The following is a 16,420-nucleotide window of genomic DNA, read 5'->3' as shown; positions in this document are numbered from 1 at the left end:
TAGAATACAGCCAAAAGTAGTCATCCAAAACTTGAACTTCTGGGTTCTTAATTTCAAGGAGGTGGCTGCCCCAGAAGGTCAAGGATGTACAGAGAGGTCCTAGAACTTTCACCTTCACTTTATGTTCATGGTTGTCCTCATACACAAGACTTGACAGCAAACCAACTTCTCCTTAGATAACAGATAAGCGTCTGACTCAAGTGACCACAGCGAAGTGTATGCACCAACCATAACTACAGAAGCTTTAGCTCAGAGGCATGTGCTGGGTTCTCTAGGCATGGCAATCCCCAAAGGTGCATCACTACATACCAGGGGCAGGGGCTGTGATAGTGCCATTTCTGACCAGCCATCATCAAATCTATTGAAACTCACAGGGTTGAAGAAGAGTTCCCTCTCTTCTGTTGTTCCTCCTCATTGGGGTGCTTCTCCACATACTTCTTATTCTTCAGCAGGACATCCATACTTTGCAGCTGTTGGTTGCATGTGACATGCTGACCTAGTGGAACAAGGCCTCAAGCCTTTTCTTGCCTATCTAGTCTTGGAGAAGTATCTCCCTTGACCTGGGGGGTCTTTTTACTAAATTAGTAGTTAGGTCTCAGATTGACACTGAGCTCAGGGCCCAAACAAATAACACACAAGGAATGAAAGTCTTTGGGAGGTATTAGCCTACCACAAGAAGACGTGTTAGTCTTCTTGGAATGGACATTCCCTAATAAAAATGTGTTGTTTGAACTTACAACCAAATACAACAGTAAAAAGTATCACAAAAAGGAGAAAGAAAAGATTATCTAATGTGGTACTTCTCTACTAGCTCTGTAGTAAAAGGCTGAACCATTGGACTGACAATGTTGTATATACATAATGCAAACAGAACTAGAGAAAGAAAGAAAGAATATACTGGTAATGTTCTGAATTCCCATGGACATGGTATCAAAAGTTTTGGGAGTGGGAAGGGTGCTAACCTCTAGACGTCAGTCTGGGAGTTGGTCTTTCTGCCAGATATGTCCCAAGGGATATGGTTACTGCCACAGTGACCCACATGCTGGACATTGTAGGATGTTTATGACAGGTAGCTAAAGTATACAAACCACTGAATAAATGAACAAAAAATTATGAGCTCAAAAAATATAAATAGCGACTGGGAAGAAAAGAACAGAACCATACTCATGGGGAGCCATAGTGTGCTCTTTACCTCTGCTGCCTGTTGATCATCTGACCCATCTACAGCCAACTGACCTACTTCTCACATCACTGTGGCTAAGATCCGGCTAAGAAGGATCATTAGTAAGGTAGACATCAGTGGTGATTTGAGGGTTTTCCTTATATGATCTTATGTCCTCCACTGATACCTGCCTACAAGAAAGAGGCATACAATGGGCTGTCTATGTTACTTTTCTTCTGATTCTTGCAAGGGTTATTCCTAGCAACCAGCCCCTGCTTCCACCACAGAAATCACACCTCCCGTGGACTCACTGAATGCATGCATGCAGCCCACGCTCTCCTCCTTGCCCATCTTGAAGAGGTGAGTGGGCTATGCTTATTTATTCCTCTCCCTCCCTGCCTGGCTAGGCCAGTACTGGGGCTGCTAACTGAACCCCAGTTACCCAAGTCTCAGTCAGGGCTCCATCTCTCCACCATGGAGCCTTGCTAATAAATTACTTTTATAACTTGGTCAACATTTCGTTAGTCACAGGAGATGTTCAACATACTTGGAAGACAGTGACTGCAACCTCTTATTTACAAGGGTAAATGCAGGACTCACAATCAAAAAAAATTACCACTATAACAGTCTTTTGAGTCATATGGTAAAACATGTGGATCAACGTACTTCACAAAAGGCAAGTTTTCCTGTTGATATTACTTTCTTAAAGTTTAAAATGATTTATCTACTTGACTCTCAGAGATAACACTGATGCTTCTTAATTTGTGGATAAATGTGTACATTACAGAAGTAGTCTTCTTGAAGGTTCATTTGGACAGAGACCCGGTAACACAGTGATTCTTGTTTTCATTTCTATAGGCATACTTCATGGCTTTGTGTTGGACCAGATTTTGTTTAGCCTGTATCTTTTGGACTTGTAAAACCCTGCTAGAAGTGGAACACTAATGATGCTGTAGATATTATGTTGTGATACAGAATCAGCTCATAGCAATCCAGCAATTATATGTACAAAAACCATGGAAACTATTCATGCACGGCCTGAGGCTACTAAAACACCTCTGTAACCTGTATGGCACTGACACTTGCACAGTTCTAGAGCTACTTACTGACAACTAGTTAAACTTTAGCAAGCATGTTGCAGCTATTGCTGCTAAGGCAAACAGTATAGCTCTCAGTTTTGAATTCTTGGTACCCAAATATTTTGATTCCATTTTTTTTAATAAATTCTATAAAGCTTCACCTAGAATATGGTGCCGTACTTTTTGATCTCCTTCTCTAGAGCATTTTACTTGGCATTTACATGAACTTTCTTCCTATCCTTATCATGACAGAATAAAAACTTTGCATATGTTTTCTCTGTTATTGAAGACTAAAGCATGACTAATGTTAGTCTTTCACACTAAGAAATTATCATCACTCGCACAAGTATCAGAGACAACCTTTTAATAAAGACTGATTCTTACTGCAAAAAATATACCAAAGCTGTACAAGGAGCTTATTCATTGGTGCCTTTTAAATCTGCACTTGATGAGACAATTAGATTCAAATGTACTTATGGGTGTATGAATGATAAGAAGGCTTTTGTCTTGGTACGGCATGTATGTATCTAGGGTTACAGAGAACAAAAGGGGTACATACCATTAAAGCACTGCTTACTGTTACGGTCACTGTTTAAACTTTTATGACTGTTCATATAAAACTTTTAAGCTAGCAGCACTGTTTATTGTATGTTCACTGTTCAATCGTTTATGTTTTTTGCTCATGTGCCTATCCTTAACTTCACTATGATTGTTTCTTTGTTGCTGTTTATGTAACTATTTGTTTTTATGGCCTGGGTCACAAATGAAAAGGTCTTTTGGACTAGCCCACCAAACTGGTTAACAAATGAAATCAATCAATCAATAAATACTTTGAAGTGCTTCTTGCTGATTTGCATGAATGATAAAAAACATGGTTAAATCCATGCAAATGAACCAACTAAATGTTTTTATGTTCAGCCTGTACAAAAAGACAGGTAATAAATACCAGCTGGTGTTTCTGACTCAAGCATGTCTTATAAATGTAGCTATGAATGCACACTGATAACCAAATATATTCATAATGGTCTTTAGCAGTGCTGTTAATCACGCAAGAATAAAGTCAGCAAGTACTGCCTTCTTGTATTGACTAAAACAAAGCTTGTAATATAACGCTTTCAGGAACAGAAGCAAATTATAATAACAGTTTAAAGACAATAAAGTACAGAAATGTCTAATACTTACTGGAGATTGTACAATGCAAAACTCTCTTAATGAATGCAAGCCTACTGTATGATAAACAGTGTCCTAGCAAATCCCCCACCACTGAAATCATTAACCGGTAAACACTGTTTATAAGTGAAATTCATAACCAGTGAGTACTATTTATAAATGAATAAAGCAATAATAATAGCACTACAATAATTATTTTTACTGGGGACCTTTGCTTCACTGCAGCGTTTATGAGGACAGTTATGACGCCTCCAAACCCTGTTGGATAAGTTTTCTAACCCCAGGGCCTCATTCCCTCAGAGTAAATGAACTACCTTGTTTTGTTGGAAAATCAAGTATACCTTTTCATCCATTGCACTACATTACTAAATATACTAACCCTTAGCTGCACTGCCTTGGAGTATAGAATAATTGAGTTTGCCCCAAAGATTCCCTTTACTTCTGATGTAACAATCTCAGAATTAATAAAGTCAGTAACGCTGGTGTGTGCAGGCAGGCACAGAACCCTGCATAATCATAATATTTACTTCTTTATTTTAAAACTGTGTTTAACATTTATGACAACTGATTAATTCTGCATTTAAAACTTAATAATTTAGGTTTCACACTGCATGACACAATTTAATGTCCTGTAAGTGAGGAAGATAGTGGAAGTTTTGATAGGAGCTAGTCTCAAGACATTGAGACCACCAAGTGAAGAATCAACCTAAGCCTAAATTAATGCAAACTTAATCTGACATGGAATGATAAACCTCATAAGTCATAAACCATGTACAAGCAGCTGGTGGAATTACAGTCAACAGTCTAACAATAAGTGATTTCAGAACTTCTTTAATATGACAACATTAAACTGGTTAAGCTCTTTCGTTTCTACAATCAGAAACTTCATCAGAACCAACTAAAAATGAATTAAGCAACATACATACAAAAAGTAAATGCCGCAGTGGTACGGCGGTAGCATTGTTACATCATAGCAAGAGGTTCTCTCGTTCGATTCTCGGCGTGGCTTGGGAGTGCCTTCTGTGTGGGGTCTGCATGTCCTCCTCGCTGTTGGGTAGCGTTTGAAAGACATGCGTGCGTAAATGGGCGTGCCTTCGTTGAAGGTTGGGCATCGAGCTGGCACCTCGGCGTTTCGTAAAAATCTACTGCCAATCATTAGCGGACCAGAGTTCCGCTGTGGCGATCCCTTACTGGGAAAAAGCCGAAAAAACAAACATATATTCAAAAAGTACCAATCATGTGACAAGTTTAATTAAAATCAATTAATAATTTAAAGCAACACTCTAAAAATCTAACAAAAAAATAAAAATCATGTCCATGCACTGGCTGATAGTGGGGTGATATCCAGGCTGGACAATCAAAAGCATTTTATTTCTACATTTACTTTAGATAGTTATGCTATAGCCAATGCCCTCTCGAGAAATTGGGCTTTATTTTCCTTGGATAATCAGAATATTAATTTGTTGGAAAATGTCCCCTGCATAGTGTATAGGAAAGATAAATACTTTAAACAGTTACTAGAACACAACAAAGCCATAGAAAACAAGAAAGGAGGTATGGCAAAATGTGGAAAATGTAAACAATGCCCTTATGTGTTAACTACAGACTATTTGTTTATTAATGTGCTTGGGTATAAAGTTAGAGGTAATTTTTCTTGAGATTCTGATCAGGTGGTTTATGTGGCTTGTTGCTCCACATGCTCTGCTGTCTATATTGGCAAACCTCTTGAAAATTTAGGGAAAGGGTCTATGAGCACAGACTAGATATTAAGAAATGTAAAAGTACCAATGCTCTATATAGAGATTTAACTGACCATCCTGAACATGATTTAAAATTTGCAGTGATTGAGCAAGTTAAGAATGATTTGAGGGTATACGTCACTAGTGATCACTTAGATAAATGTGAGTTAAAATGGCAACTGACTTTAAATGCTACAAGTTGGCCAGGAATCATGATTCCATTTCTATTAATTGTTTATTAACGTTAAAACATTTAGGCGCATTATATATATATATATATATATATATATATATATATATATATATATATATATATTTGTTTTTTTTTTTTTTTAAATTAGAAGTTTTTTTCATTTACTAACAGTTAGTATATATATTATTTTTGTTAGATTTTTAGAGTGTTGCTTTAAATAATTAATTGATTTTAATTAAACTTGACAGATGATTGGTACTTTTTGAATATGTATGCCAGTTAATTTTCTGTTAGTTCTGATGAATTTCTGATTGCAGAAATGAAAGCACTTAACCAGTTTTATGTCTTCATATTAAAGAAGTTATGAATTCACTTATTCTTGGACTATTGACTGTAATTTCCCCAGCTGCTTGTACATGTTTTGAATTAATGCACTTTGATGAGATAGCCATTAGCCAAAAGTGACCATGCCACAGTGTGGTTCACCATCTTTGGTGTAACCCTCTTGACATCTCGCAACAACAAGCAAGCAGGAATTACGGCAATGCAGAGTATAGTAAACTGGGAAAAACAGAACTAAATAATACAGAAGGGTAGCAGGAAATGAGAACAGTGCAGGAACTAAGGGAATTTATTAATGAAAGAGTTAAGTACACAGTGAAATCAAATACCAGGAAAAGAAAGCGTAGGATGAACAGACATAAACCTGGCTAAACAGAAATGTAAATATTCAGAAACTGAGATATTTTTTGGATGCTAAACTGCAGTTAACAGATTATGGGTTAGATACGGGCATTTATAGGAAGGATGCGCAAGTGAATAAGTACCTTCATAAGAATAGTATGCATGCCAAGCATACATTTAAGGGCATTAGTAAGAGTCAATACTTACGAGCAAGCAGGTTAAATACAAGGTCTGATGTCTGTGATAAACAGATGCAAGAAATTAATGAATTCTTAGTGAGAGGTTATAATCTTAGGGAACTTGAGCTAGCAAGAAGTGAGGGGATTCAGAAGCTAAACCATACTTCTCTAATTATGATAGTGTTACTCCTGATGTACATCAGGCTGGCTCAACCCAGCCTTTGAGATACCCAATGACCTACAGTACAGCCAGCCAACCTACTGAACAGATTATTAGAAATAACTGGGATATTTTGAAGGCCATACCTGGACATGAAAACTGGCTTCCTGCAAACCCCCCTTTCACTTATAAAAACTGAGAGAGTTTAAAAAATTGTTCATGCTATAAAGATTTTACTCACAATAAGAGGTGTACCATTAGCTTTAATAAAAAAGGAACTATTCCTTGTTATAATTGCTCCTGTTGCTCAGAGATTATTCAAACTACTGAATTCATACATCCTATTAGTAGAAAGAAATACAAGTTTAGCTGTACAGCTACGTGTAACACTTATGTTACTTATTTAGCTACCTGTCAGCAGTGCTCAGGATTTTATGTGAGTAAATCTACAAGAAGGCTACGTGACAGGATTATAGAGCACAGGTCAGATATACATAGAGGAGTAGACACTAACTCTTTGGCCAAACACATACAGAAGAATGATGATTCTCATCAATTCCTTTTTAGAGTTATAGATATCTTGCATCCAAACTCTAGACGTGGTGATCTAGTAAATAAATTAGACTTAAAGGAGTATGAATGGATTGTTGACTTTCAGGCTGATATTTAACCCGGTTTAAATAAAGAAATAACACTGAAACCAGTATTGAAGCTTAAACAGCAGCAGGTCAAATGAAAAATGTCTTATTTTTTATTCTCTTTTTTGTAATATTTATTTTATCTAATAAGATATGATATTTTATTGATAATTTTTGATACTTTTTTAAATTGATTGGTGTTTCTTGATAGGGTGGACTGTGTCATGTGATGTGTTTTGAACTGTTTAAAAAGATGACTTTTTTTTTTTTTTTACATTTTTTTGTAAACACTGAGGAAGGACTGATTGTCCGAAAGCTTTGTGTTTTTTTTATTAAAGTTGGTCAACTTTGCGGAGTGATTGTGCATCTTCTTTACTTTTTGGACTGTTTTGCTTGACTCCACCTCATCACTTTGTTCACCTTATTCGTGTAAACAGAAATGTAATGCAGGTTATCAATAAGACAAGAGAAAGGCCTCTAGATATATATATATATATATATATATATATATATATATATATAGATATATATATATATATATATATATATATATAGATATAGATAGATACATATATATATATATATATACTCATAAACCATGACAAATATATCAAGGTGTTTGTCACTTAAAATCTATCATTTCTCACTCCACAAAACAGACACTTTTCTATGCCCTTGCATGTCCAAACCAATTAAAAAACTTAAGTTATTAGTGCCTACACAGCCTTTTTTTGGTATATCCTGTCAATGTCCAGACAGAAAGCACTACACTTGAGAGAATGCCATCCATACCTTAGTCATAATGGCAATGTTTCTGCATTTATAATATATTTATAGGTTCATAGGTGAATAATTGGTAACTGCCCTGAAGGACCATTTTAAGCCTAGCTAATAATCCGAGGTAAGAATCAAACCCTCTATCTTGTGTCTATGATGTAAACACCTTAATCATTATTCCAAAACCACCCTAAAATAAAGTGACTTGCAAACTACTGCACTCTAGCAGCTGAAACCTTCTATGATGCTGAAGAAAATGGTCACCAATAGTTTACAATGTAATTTGTACAGCTTGAGGGATACTGAATGTTGGATTTATTGTTAATTATGCAGACATATTTCTGCAAATACCTGAAAAAAGCATCCAAAATGCAGTTGCTTATACTTAACAGACTAACAAAAGATGCATAAAAGTAGTTGAACAGAAGTGTTACAGAAACAACGTACCTTGTTTGAACACTATACCAATGGCACATAGGCAGGTTGTCTGCACCATCAGCAGACTTGGGCTGCTGGGATGATTAGCCAGAGGGGTCAGAATGAAAAACCAATGGACAACAGTCCTATCACAGGGGAGCTTAGGGAAACCAGATGCCTGTGTGCCCCCTTGCGGAGACCATAGGCTCACAGGTCATTGCCTTAGAGTACGGGGAGTGTGACAACATCACGATGCTACTCAACTAACTGCTCCCAATGTTAAGGTTTCTGACTAGCTGATAACTGCACGATGCCTCTTGGTTCTGTGTCAGAGACTCCCTCTCCCCCAGTGGAGTCCTTTCTCCCCGACGTTACAAGTGTGCTACTGCATACTGCAGAGATCCGCTCCCTGATGAGTTATTGCAAGCCTGGGGTAAGTAGCAAGGAGAGTAGGGTGGAGAAGAATTAAAAGAAAAATAGAGGTTTAGAATTTTTTTGCAATATAATACTAAAGTCAAACTTGGAATGAATTGGCTATTATTGCAAAGAGTTTTTTGAATAATGCGACCTCTGTGTAAAGTTTGCACATCCTCCATGTACCCACTTTAGTTTTTGCTCCGCATCCCTGCTTTCTCCCATATCCCAAGTGTGTACTGTAGGCAAAATAGTAAACCTCTAAATTCCTGTTTGGTTCTGCGATAAGATGTGATCCTCTTCAGAATTAACTTCTGTGCCTTCTACCTGCTGAGTACAGAGCCATACTTTGTTTTCAGCAAGACCCTGATCTAGATTAATTGGGTAACTCGAAAGTTGCTTGTACTTTTTAAATAGCATTTATCATTCAGAAGATATTTCTGTGTTTTTGGTTTATGCACTTTAAATTTGACCTTCGAGAAAAGACAGGATTCCAAGACATGTGCAAGTTCCTAGGGGTATAAATTTTCATAGCTGCCCAGACTGACTAACACCAGAATAGTTATTAACATTCCTAATCTGATCATATTTCGGGGTGCAGTTCATTATAAAACACAACATACAACTCCAATAACATAAAAGGCTGGAGGAAATTACATTAGGGAGGAGGCGTTAAGCTTGACAATAACTTTAGAGGATAGTATCACAGCAGGCATTTTTGTTGACTGAACCAAAGGATAGCAATCAGTGACTGTGCATATCTGATTCCAGATTTAGCAAAGAAGGTATTATGCTGTTTCCCAGTTCTCATTAATTTAGTTTTTGCATGATTGGAGTGTTGGTGGTGGGACTTGCTTCTGTAAACTGAACCATGAGTACAAGGTCTCATAAGAATCATTTTTTCTCCAGATGTATATCATCACAGGGGTATTTTTAAACACTGGCATGCCTGCTGTCATTTGATCTTGTTATCATATGGACTTCAGAACAATCAAATGGGTACCAGCTGCTAGTGTGACCCTTCCATCTCCTAGGCTTTGATAGACAACACCTTGAAATACCTTTCCTGCCTTCACAGTATCTTCTAGATTAGAACAACAGGACCCCAGAAAGGCTGGGGCTAAGGATTATGTGATACAGTAAAGCATCCATACAGGTATTCAGGAAGGTCAAGTGGTTCCTAGGAAGTTGTACACAAAACAAAAAAATAGGACCAGCATACAAGGCACCTTATAGTGATATAAAATACTTTAATAAAAATATTAAATTTTAATACTTTTATTAAAGTATTTTATATCACTATAAGGTGCCTTGTATGCTGGTCCTCTTTTTTGTTTTGTGTACTGTTTCCTTTGGGACCCTGCAGCTGCCGTACTCGCAGAGGATGTATAATTTGTGGGTTCCTAGGAAGTTGCCACGATCAAATCATTTTTCCCTTTCTTTGTTCTGCTTCCTATGTTCATTGAGACAAAGCCTGAGAACACCTGCTATATGGGAAAGAATGTAAATAGAAAAACCTGAAGAGTACAATTCTGATTAGTGGAAGCATTCACAATGTTGACGATAAATTGATTTGCATTCCCTATTAGAGTAGCTTGGTTTCTATCCCTGTGACAGAAAATCAGTCATTACTTTAACATTATTTAATGCCTGTTCTAACACCAAAGACTATAGCTAGAAGGAAGACAATGGAACAAGGATGGAATACTGTCAGAGGGTTTAGGGAAGAGGGCTGGAGTACAACTAGTTCAGTATGCTAACGTTGCCAAATGCATATCCCCATTCTTCTCAATAAGTAATTATGGTGCTTTCTCGTCCTCTGTTTCTACTGTGGAACAGACCAAAGCTCAAAACTACAGTGCTCCAAAGGGATGTAGTCCAGATACAGACTTGCTGTATCCAGGACTGTATTGTAAGTTTCTGAGTTCACCAGACGTTTCTGCATTAGAGGGAAGCTTTCCAGCTTATCAGTGGGAGTTGGTAAGTACTAGGTAGCCTATCCACCACAAGAGGAGTGGTTTCTGGCTCTGAAATTGTAGTTTATTGGCCATTTGGGCAGTTTTTCTATCCCTTTCAACTTTCTGCTTTAAAAGCCCCTGTTTGTGCGGTTTTGCGCTTGTTTAAGCTCCGCGGATCCAGATTTGGCGTCCTGTAGACTACAAGAGCAACAGAAAGAGAAAGAGAGATTTTAAGTACCTCCATTTTGATTTTTTCAGATTATACTGGGTTCTGCACTTGATTTAAGTTGTTTTAATTTAATTGCATTTAATTTAACTGTATTTGCTTTAATACTGCTACACACTCAAGTGTGCTAGCTTGCACTGCATTTAAAGTGTTCTTATTACTGTTTTAACAGTTTTTTCTGAAAAAAAAAAAAAAAGTTCTAAGTTCGTTTCCTGCCTTTCCTGTTATTAGAGTACTCCAGATACAGATTTGTTGTATCCTGGACTGTATTGTAAGTTTGAGTTCCCCAGACCTTTGTGTGTTAGAGGGAAGCCTTCCAGCTTATCGGTGGGAGTGGTAAGCACTAAGTAGCCTAACTACCACAAGAGGAGTGGTTTGGTAAGCACTAGGTAGCCTACTGACCACAAGAGGAGTGGGTTCTGGCTCTAAAATTGTAGATTATTAGCAGTTTGGGCAGTTTTTCTATCCCTTTCAATGTTCTGCTTTAAAAGCCTGTGCTTGCGTGGGTTTGCACTTGTTTGCCTGCCGTGCAGCGCCGCTAAGCTGGGGTAAACTATTACCGGTGCCAGAAAGTTTGCTCATCACTTTTTCCCTTAGATCTTGCTAGTTCTCTTCTCTCTTGCACTTTAATTAAGCTTATTCACCTAGCACTTCATCAGGCTTTTTGTAGCAATTATTGTAGCACACATTAGGTGCTATCAGCACTAAATGTCCTACAAGGAAACAGGTCTAGTACTTAGTAATGATGACCATCCCTCCTGGCATGTCTAAAGGTCAGTTCCCTGTGCTTTCTCCTATTAACCTGGTGAACTTGGGCATTCTGAGGCAGTGTAGCAACTGCCTCATGTACACAAACAACCCTCTCCTCTTACCTCCCAACACTCAAACTTGTGAGAGATGTACTTATATCTCCAAACTGGAAGCCATGTACTCTCCAGCCAAGACCGGAATAGCTGGTCAAGAGAAGAAGGTGAACACCTGCACCACACCGCACGAACACAGCCCTCCGAACACCCACCATCACAGCTCTGACATAAAAACACAAAACACCACACCCACCTTCATGGAGCCTCTCAACAGAAATCTACCCAAACAGCAGAGACCTTCAAGGCAGAAATGCACTCAACCACCACATCACAGCACAAACCACAAGGCACATAGCTTACCTACACAGTGTGCCCCTCAACCTAAGCCCCTAAGGCAAAACTGCTTGCCCAATACACTAATTATAGGTGACTCGATAGTGAGGCACACTGATGTCCCACTCACTAGGTTGAATAAGGAGAAGATAACAATCAGCTGTCTATCAGGTGCCAGAATCCGACAACACATACACTCAGGTCACTCCACAAAAAGTACAAGTACGACTCTGTCATTGTCCATGTGGGTGTGAATGACCGGAGATGCACCTCTCTAGACTACATAAAAAGAGACATGATGCAGCTCTCGGATTATGTGGCCCAAGCAGGTATAACCCTAGCTCAGAGCAGCATCCTACCATCACCCAGAATGATACCGCAGTACAAGCAAAAAACAACTGACTTTAACAACTGGCTAAGCTTCTGGTGTCATTCTAAGGGGATCCAGTATCTGTCTGCTTGGGATGACATGATTGACAGACCTTGATGCTTTGCCAGAGATGGCCTGCATCTGTCACCCACGGTTTCTGGGTACTGGCTAAGGCTTTTGCCAGTCCTATCGTTCCTTTTTTAGGTGGTGTTCCAAAGACCAAACTACCACTGTAACAGCTAAAAATAAATGCAATTTGAGGGTCATGCTGCTCAACACTAGAAGTCTAAATCTCAAGATGCACTCACTCAAAGCACTCCTCAAAATGGAGAACATCAACATTTGTGCTGTAACAGAGACCTGGTTTAAAGCAGCAGAAAGCACCCCTGCGCTACCAGGCTACAACTCATTCCACACCTTTCGGCCCCAGAACATGGACTGAAGCTCCAAAGGCAGTGGTGTCTCCATATTCATAAAGGATATACACACCTCCATACTGGCAGCCAAGCATAACGCATCTGACATACTTCAGGTACAACTAACATGGAGTAGGACAGCGACCCAGGTCATAGCCTGCTATAGGTCCCCAACCATGTCCCAAGACTCTCACTCCATGTTCCTAAGCACCCTGGAATCTATAAGGGTCCAATCCAACACTCTTATACTGGGAGACTTCAACTACCCTCCATCAAATGGGAAAAATACTCATGCACCAATATACTGGCCCAATGCTTCCTGGAATTCATCAATTCCAATGCCCTAGACCAGCTCATTCTTACCCCCACTAAAGGGAGCAACATCCTTGACCTGGTTATTACTAACATGGGCAACCGTTGCTCTACACCAGCAGTCAATTCATCCCTGGCTAGATCCAACCACAAACAAATCACCATGGAAATCCACATCTCATCCATACCCCCCGCAAAGATAACCACTATAAAAAACTTCTCCAAAGCCAACTTTGGGCTCCTAAAAACAGAGGTGGCTAACTTCACGGCACCCATGCCACTGGAAAACAGTTGCATGACTGCCAAATCATACAACACACTGTACGAACACGTACATAAATGCATGGAACTAGCCATACCCAACAGAACCAAGATGCTCTTCTCCAAAAAAAGGAAGCCAATCTGGTAGTCCCCTGCCACTAAAACTTTACAACAGAAGGAAGAAACTGTTGCAGAAAAAGGTGAAGTCCCAAGACTGGAAAAACTCCCTTATTAGCCTCAACAAAAAGTTAAGATCCCTCATCAAAACCTCTACAGCCAGCTATGAAGGCAGAATTGCGGCAGACACTAAAAACAACCACAAAGCCTTCTATAGTTATATCAAGAATCTCCACAGCAATACCCAGATTTGATCTGTGCTACTGCACAATGGTACCTCCTATACTGAGCCAACAGATATTGCCAACATACTCGCCGACAGATTCAGTGCGAATTATACCCCCCCCCCCAAAGGACCATTCACAATACTGGAAGAATGCCAGGCACCTAGCATTACTGCAGCACAGGTTAAAGCTGCATTGTCCAAGGCCATGAATACAGCTTCCATGGGACCCAGCAATATCCCTGGGTGTGTTCTACATGAACTACAAAGTGAACTGGCACCAAATCTGTGTGCTCTGTTCATTCACAGCCTCACCTCAGGCTTTGTCCCTACCGAATGGTGCACTGCTACAGTCATCCCTATCCATAAAGGGGGAGTGGCTACAGACCCTGGAAATTATTGGCCCATTAGCCTGATGAGTCTGATATGTAAATCTATGGAGGGCATTATCATGGACCTAATTAACAAAGATATAGGGAATCTCCAAACTCTAGATCCCACGTAATTTGGTTTTGTGAAGGGTAGATCATACCTGGTCAACCTGGTTGACTTCTTTGAAGCAGTCACCAGAACTGTGGATGAGGGTAAGGCAGTTCATACAGCTTACCTTGACCTGGCCAAGGCCTTTGATACCATTCCTCACTCAGGAATTATTGATAAACTCACCAAAATAGGCATCAATCCCTATATCATTAGGTAGGTTGCAAATTGTCTCAGATAGAATCCACAGCATAAAAGTAGCAAACTCCAAGTCAGACTGCCAACCAATCACAAGTAGAATCCCACAGGGATTGGTCCTGGGTCCTCTCCTGTTTGGCAAATACTTCTCAGAAGTCCAGGCCAACACGGAGGGACTCTGGCTAACTAAATTCACAGATGACTGCAAGCTGGGAGCCATTATTAACTCCCCTAGTGATGCAGACATCCTACAGAAAGGCCTCACTGAGACAAATGACTGGTGTTGAAACCATGGCCTTAAGCTTAATGTCAAAAAATGCATCGTAATCCCCTTTGGGAAAAACTCAGCTCCCACTAATTACCAAATCAATGGGAGCCCACTGAACACTGAAGGCGTTATAAGAGATCTGTGGACACAGGTTGACAGCAACCTCTCCTTCGACTACCACATTACCACTGTAGTCAGAAAGTCCTTCTATGTGGCACGTCTCATTACCACTGCACTCAGGAAGAAAGAAGTCATAATCTCTCTCTACTCTTCCCTCATTAGACCAATCATCGAGTATAATGCCCCATTTGGCATGTACTTCACTAGACACCTGCAACAGCTGAAGAGGCCACAAAAGTACCTCACAAAGAGGATCCTAGGCCTTAAACACATGTCCTACACAGACAGGCTCAAAAAACTCCAGCTAATCTCTATCTCATATCATCTAATAAGAGGCAATCTCTGCTTGACTTACAAAGCCATGTCTGACCCAGCTCTGTTAGAAACGCTACATCTAAAGAAATCCCAATCCCTCTGCACCACACGCTCCAGAGACCTCAACCTCACTACCACAATCAACAGAATATGCTGGAGGGACAAGTACATAACCCAGAGACTGCCTATGCTTCGGAATAAACTTCCCATACAGGTCAAGCAGAGCACCTCACTGGCCCTCTTCAACAGAAATCTTGACGAGTGGATGGGAAACAGAAAATTCACCCCGGAGATCACTCCACTGGCTCTGCTTGATAGAGGTACTGGTAACTAACATCATGCGGCACAATGCCAGGGCACTTCTATGGGCTAGGCTTGTAAAGGCTCCAGGGCCATTAGCCTAGTACACACCTATGAACCTATGAAGATGCACTCCCTGGTGAAGAGGAAGTAGACAGATGGGGAATAAGAAATATACACAATTACGGGGGGTGGGGGAGGACGACGACACATGCAGTAATGTTCTATTTTTTCAGTCAGATAAACATTTTCCGGGATAAAGTGACAAACCGAGTAAGAGAAAAGGGCAAGTCAGAGGATGTGTGAAGAGCAACTTCTCATTTATGGCAGACATCTAGAACACTTTGCCAGATGGAAATAATGAGCTAATGAAGGTCATTAGTAAATGCTACCAAGAAATCGGAGAAGCTACAAATTCATACAGATAAACTGGGTAGAAAAACATGCCTGGGTGTACCTGTCTAATCTAATGAAACTCAGATAATAAACGTGTGCTAAGTTTTACGAAGCTCCATAATTTCCACTAATTGCTAGTATGCAAAAAATTAAAGATCATGTACACAATGGAATATGATATAGGATCCCTTCGGTCCACACTAATGTTTAGAAAGGATAGCAAGCATCCATAGTTCTCTGCTCCTCCAACAGCTTCCTCAGCACATGTAAAATATAGGTACAAAACAGACACTTTCTTCTCTGCTGACAAAAGTAACATGAACAGAAGGTTTATCTTTATTAAAAAAAAACAGCACTTGGTATCTTTTGCAAACCTTGATATAGTTCCACCGCTGAATGAAGTGTCGTGACACATCTCTGGCAGCTTTACCATGGACAGCTACACCAATATCCCTCCACGGCATCCTGGGAGAAGTTGCTCTATCAACAAAATCTGAATGCAGACAAAAAGACATACAAAGGCAGTCACTTCCCAACATAGTTATTACAGTCTGTAACTTAGCAAAGTATTTACTACTCTTACAGAACTGAAAAATGCATTGTTTAAAAACATAGTACACAGTTGTCTTCCTAATCCATGTTAGTTTTATAGCAGGACAGACGTCATTATATATTAACAGTGAAACTAATGAAGAGTTTAAACTTCACT

At 39.5% G+C, this 16,420-nt stretch overlaps 1 protein-coding gene across 3 annotated transcripts in view; it reads right to left on the bottom strand.

Annotated features, from left to right (window-relative positions):
• PLD2 (phospholipase D2) overlaps window positions 1-16,420 on the bottom strand; it is a 716,894-nt gene that overhangs the window by 222,553 nt on the left and 477,921 nt on the right. For all 3 annotated transcript variants that reach the window (XM_044077075.1, XM_044077076.1, XM_044077077.1), the window contains exon 16: window positions 16,086-16,204. In XM_044077075.1, coding sequence (XP_043933010.1) covers window positions 16,086-16,204 — 119 coding nt within the window. The remainder of the gene's footprint in view (window positions 1-16,085; window positions 16,205-16,420) is intronic.

The sequence above is a fragment of the Protopterus annectens genome, chromosome 7.part0 (assembly GCF_019279795.1).
Source record: "Protopterus annectens isolate FY-2018-M chromosome 7.part0, PAN1.0, whole genome shotgun sequence".
Classification (NCBI taxonomy): Eukaryota; Metazoa; Chordata; order Ceratodontiformes; family Protopteridae; genus Protopterus; species Protopterus annectens.
Note: the sequence above shows the minus strand (reverse complement) of the source record. Positions and strands in the feature narration are given on the sequence as shown.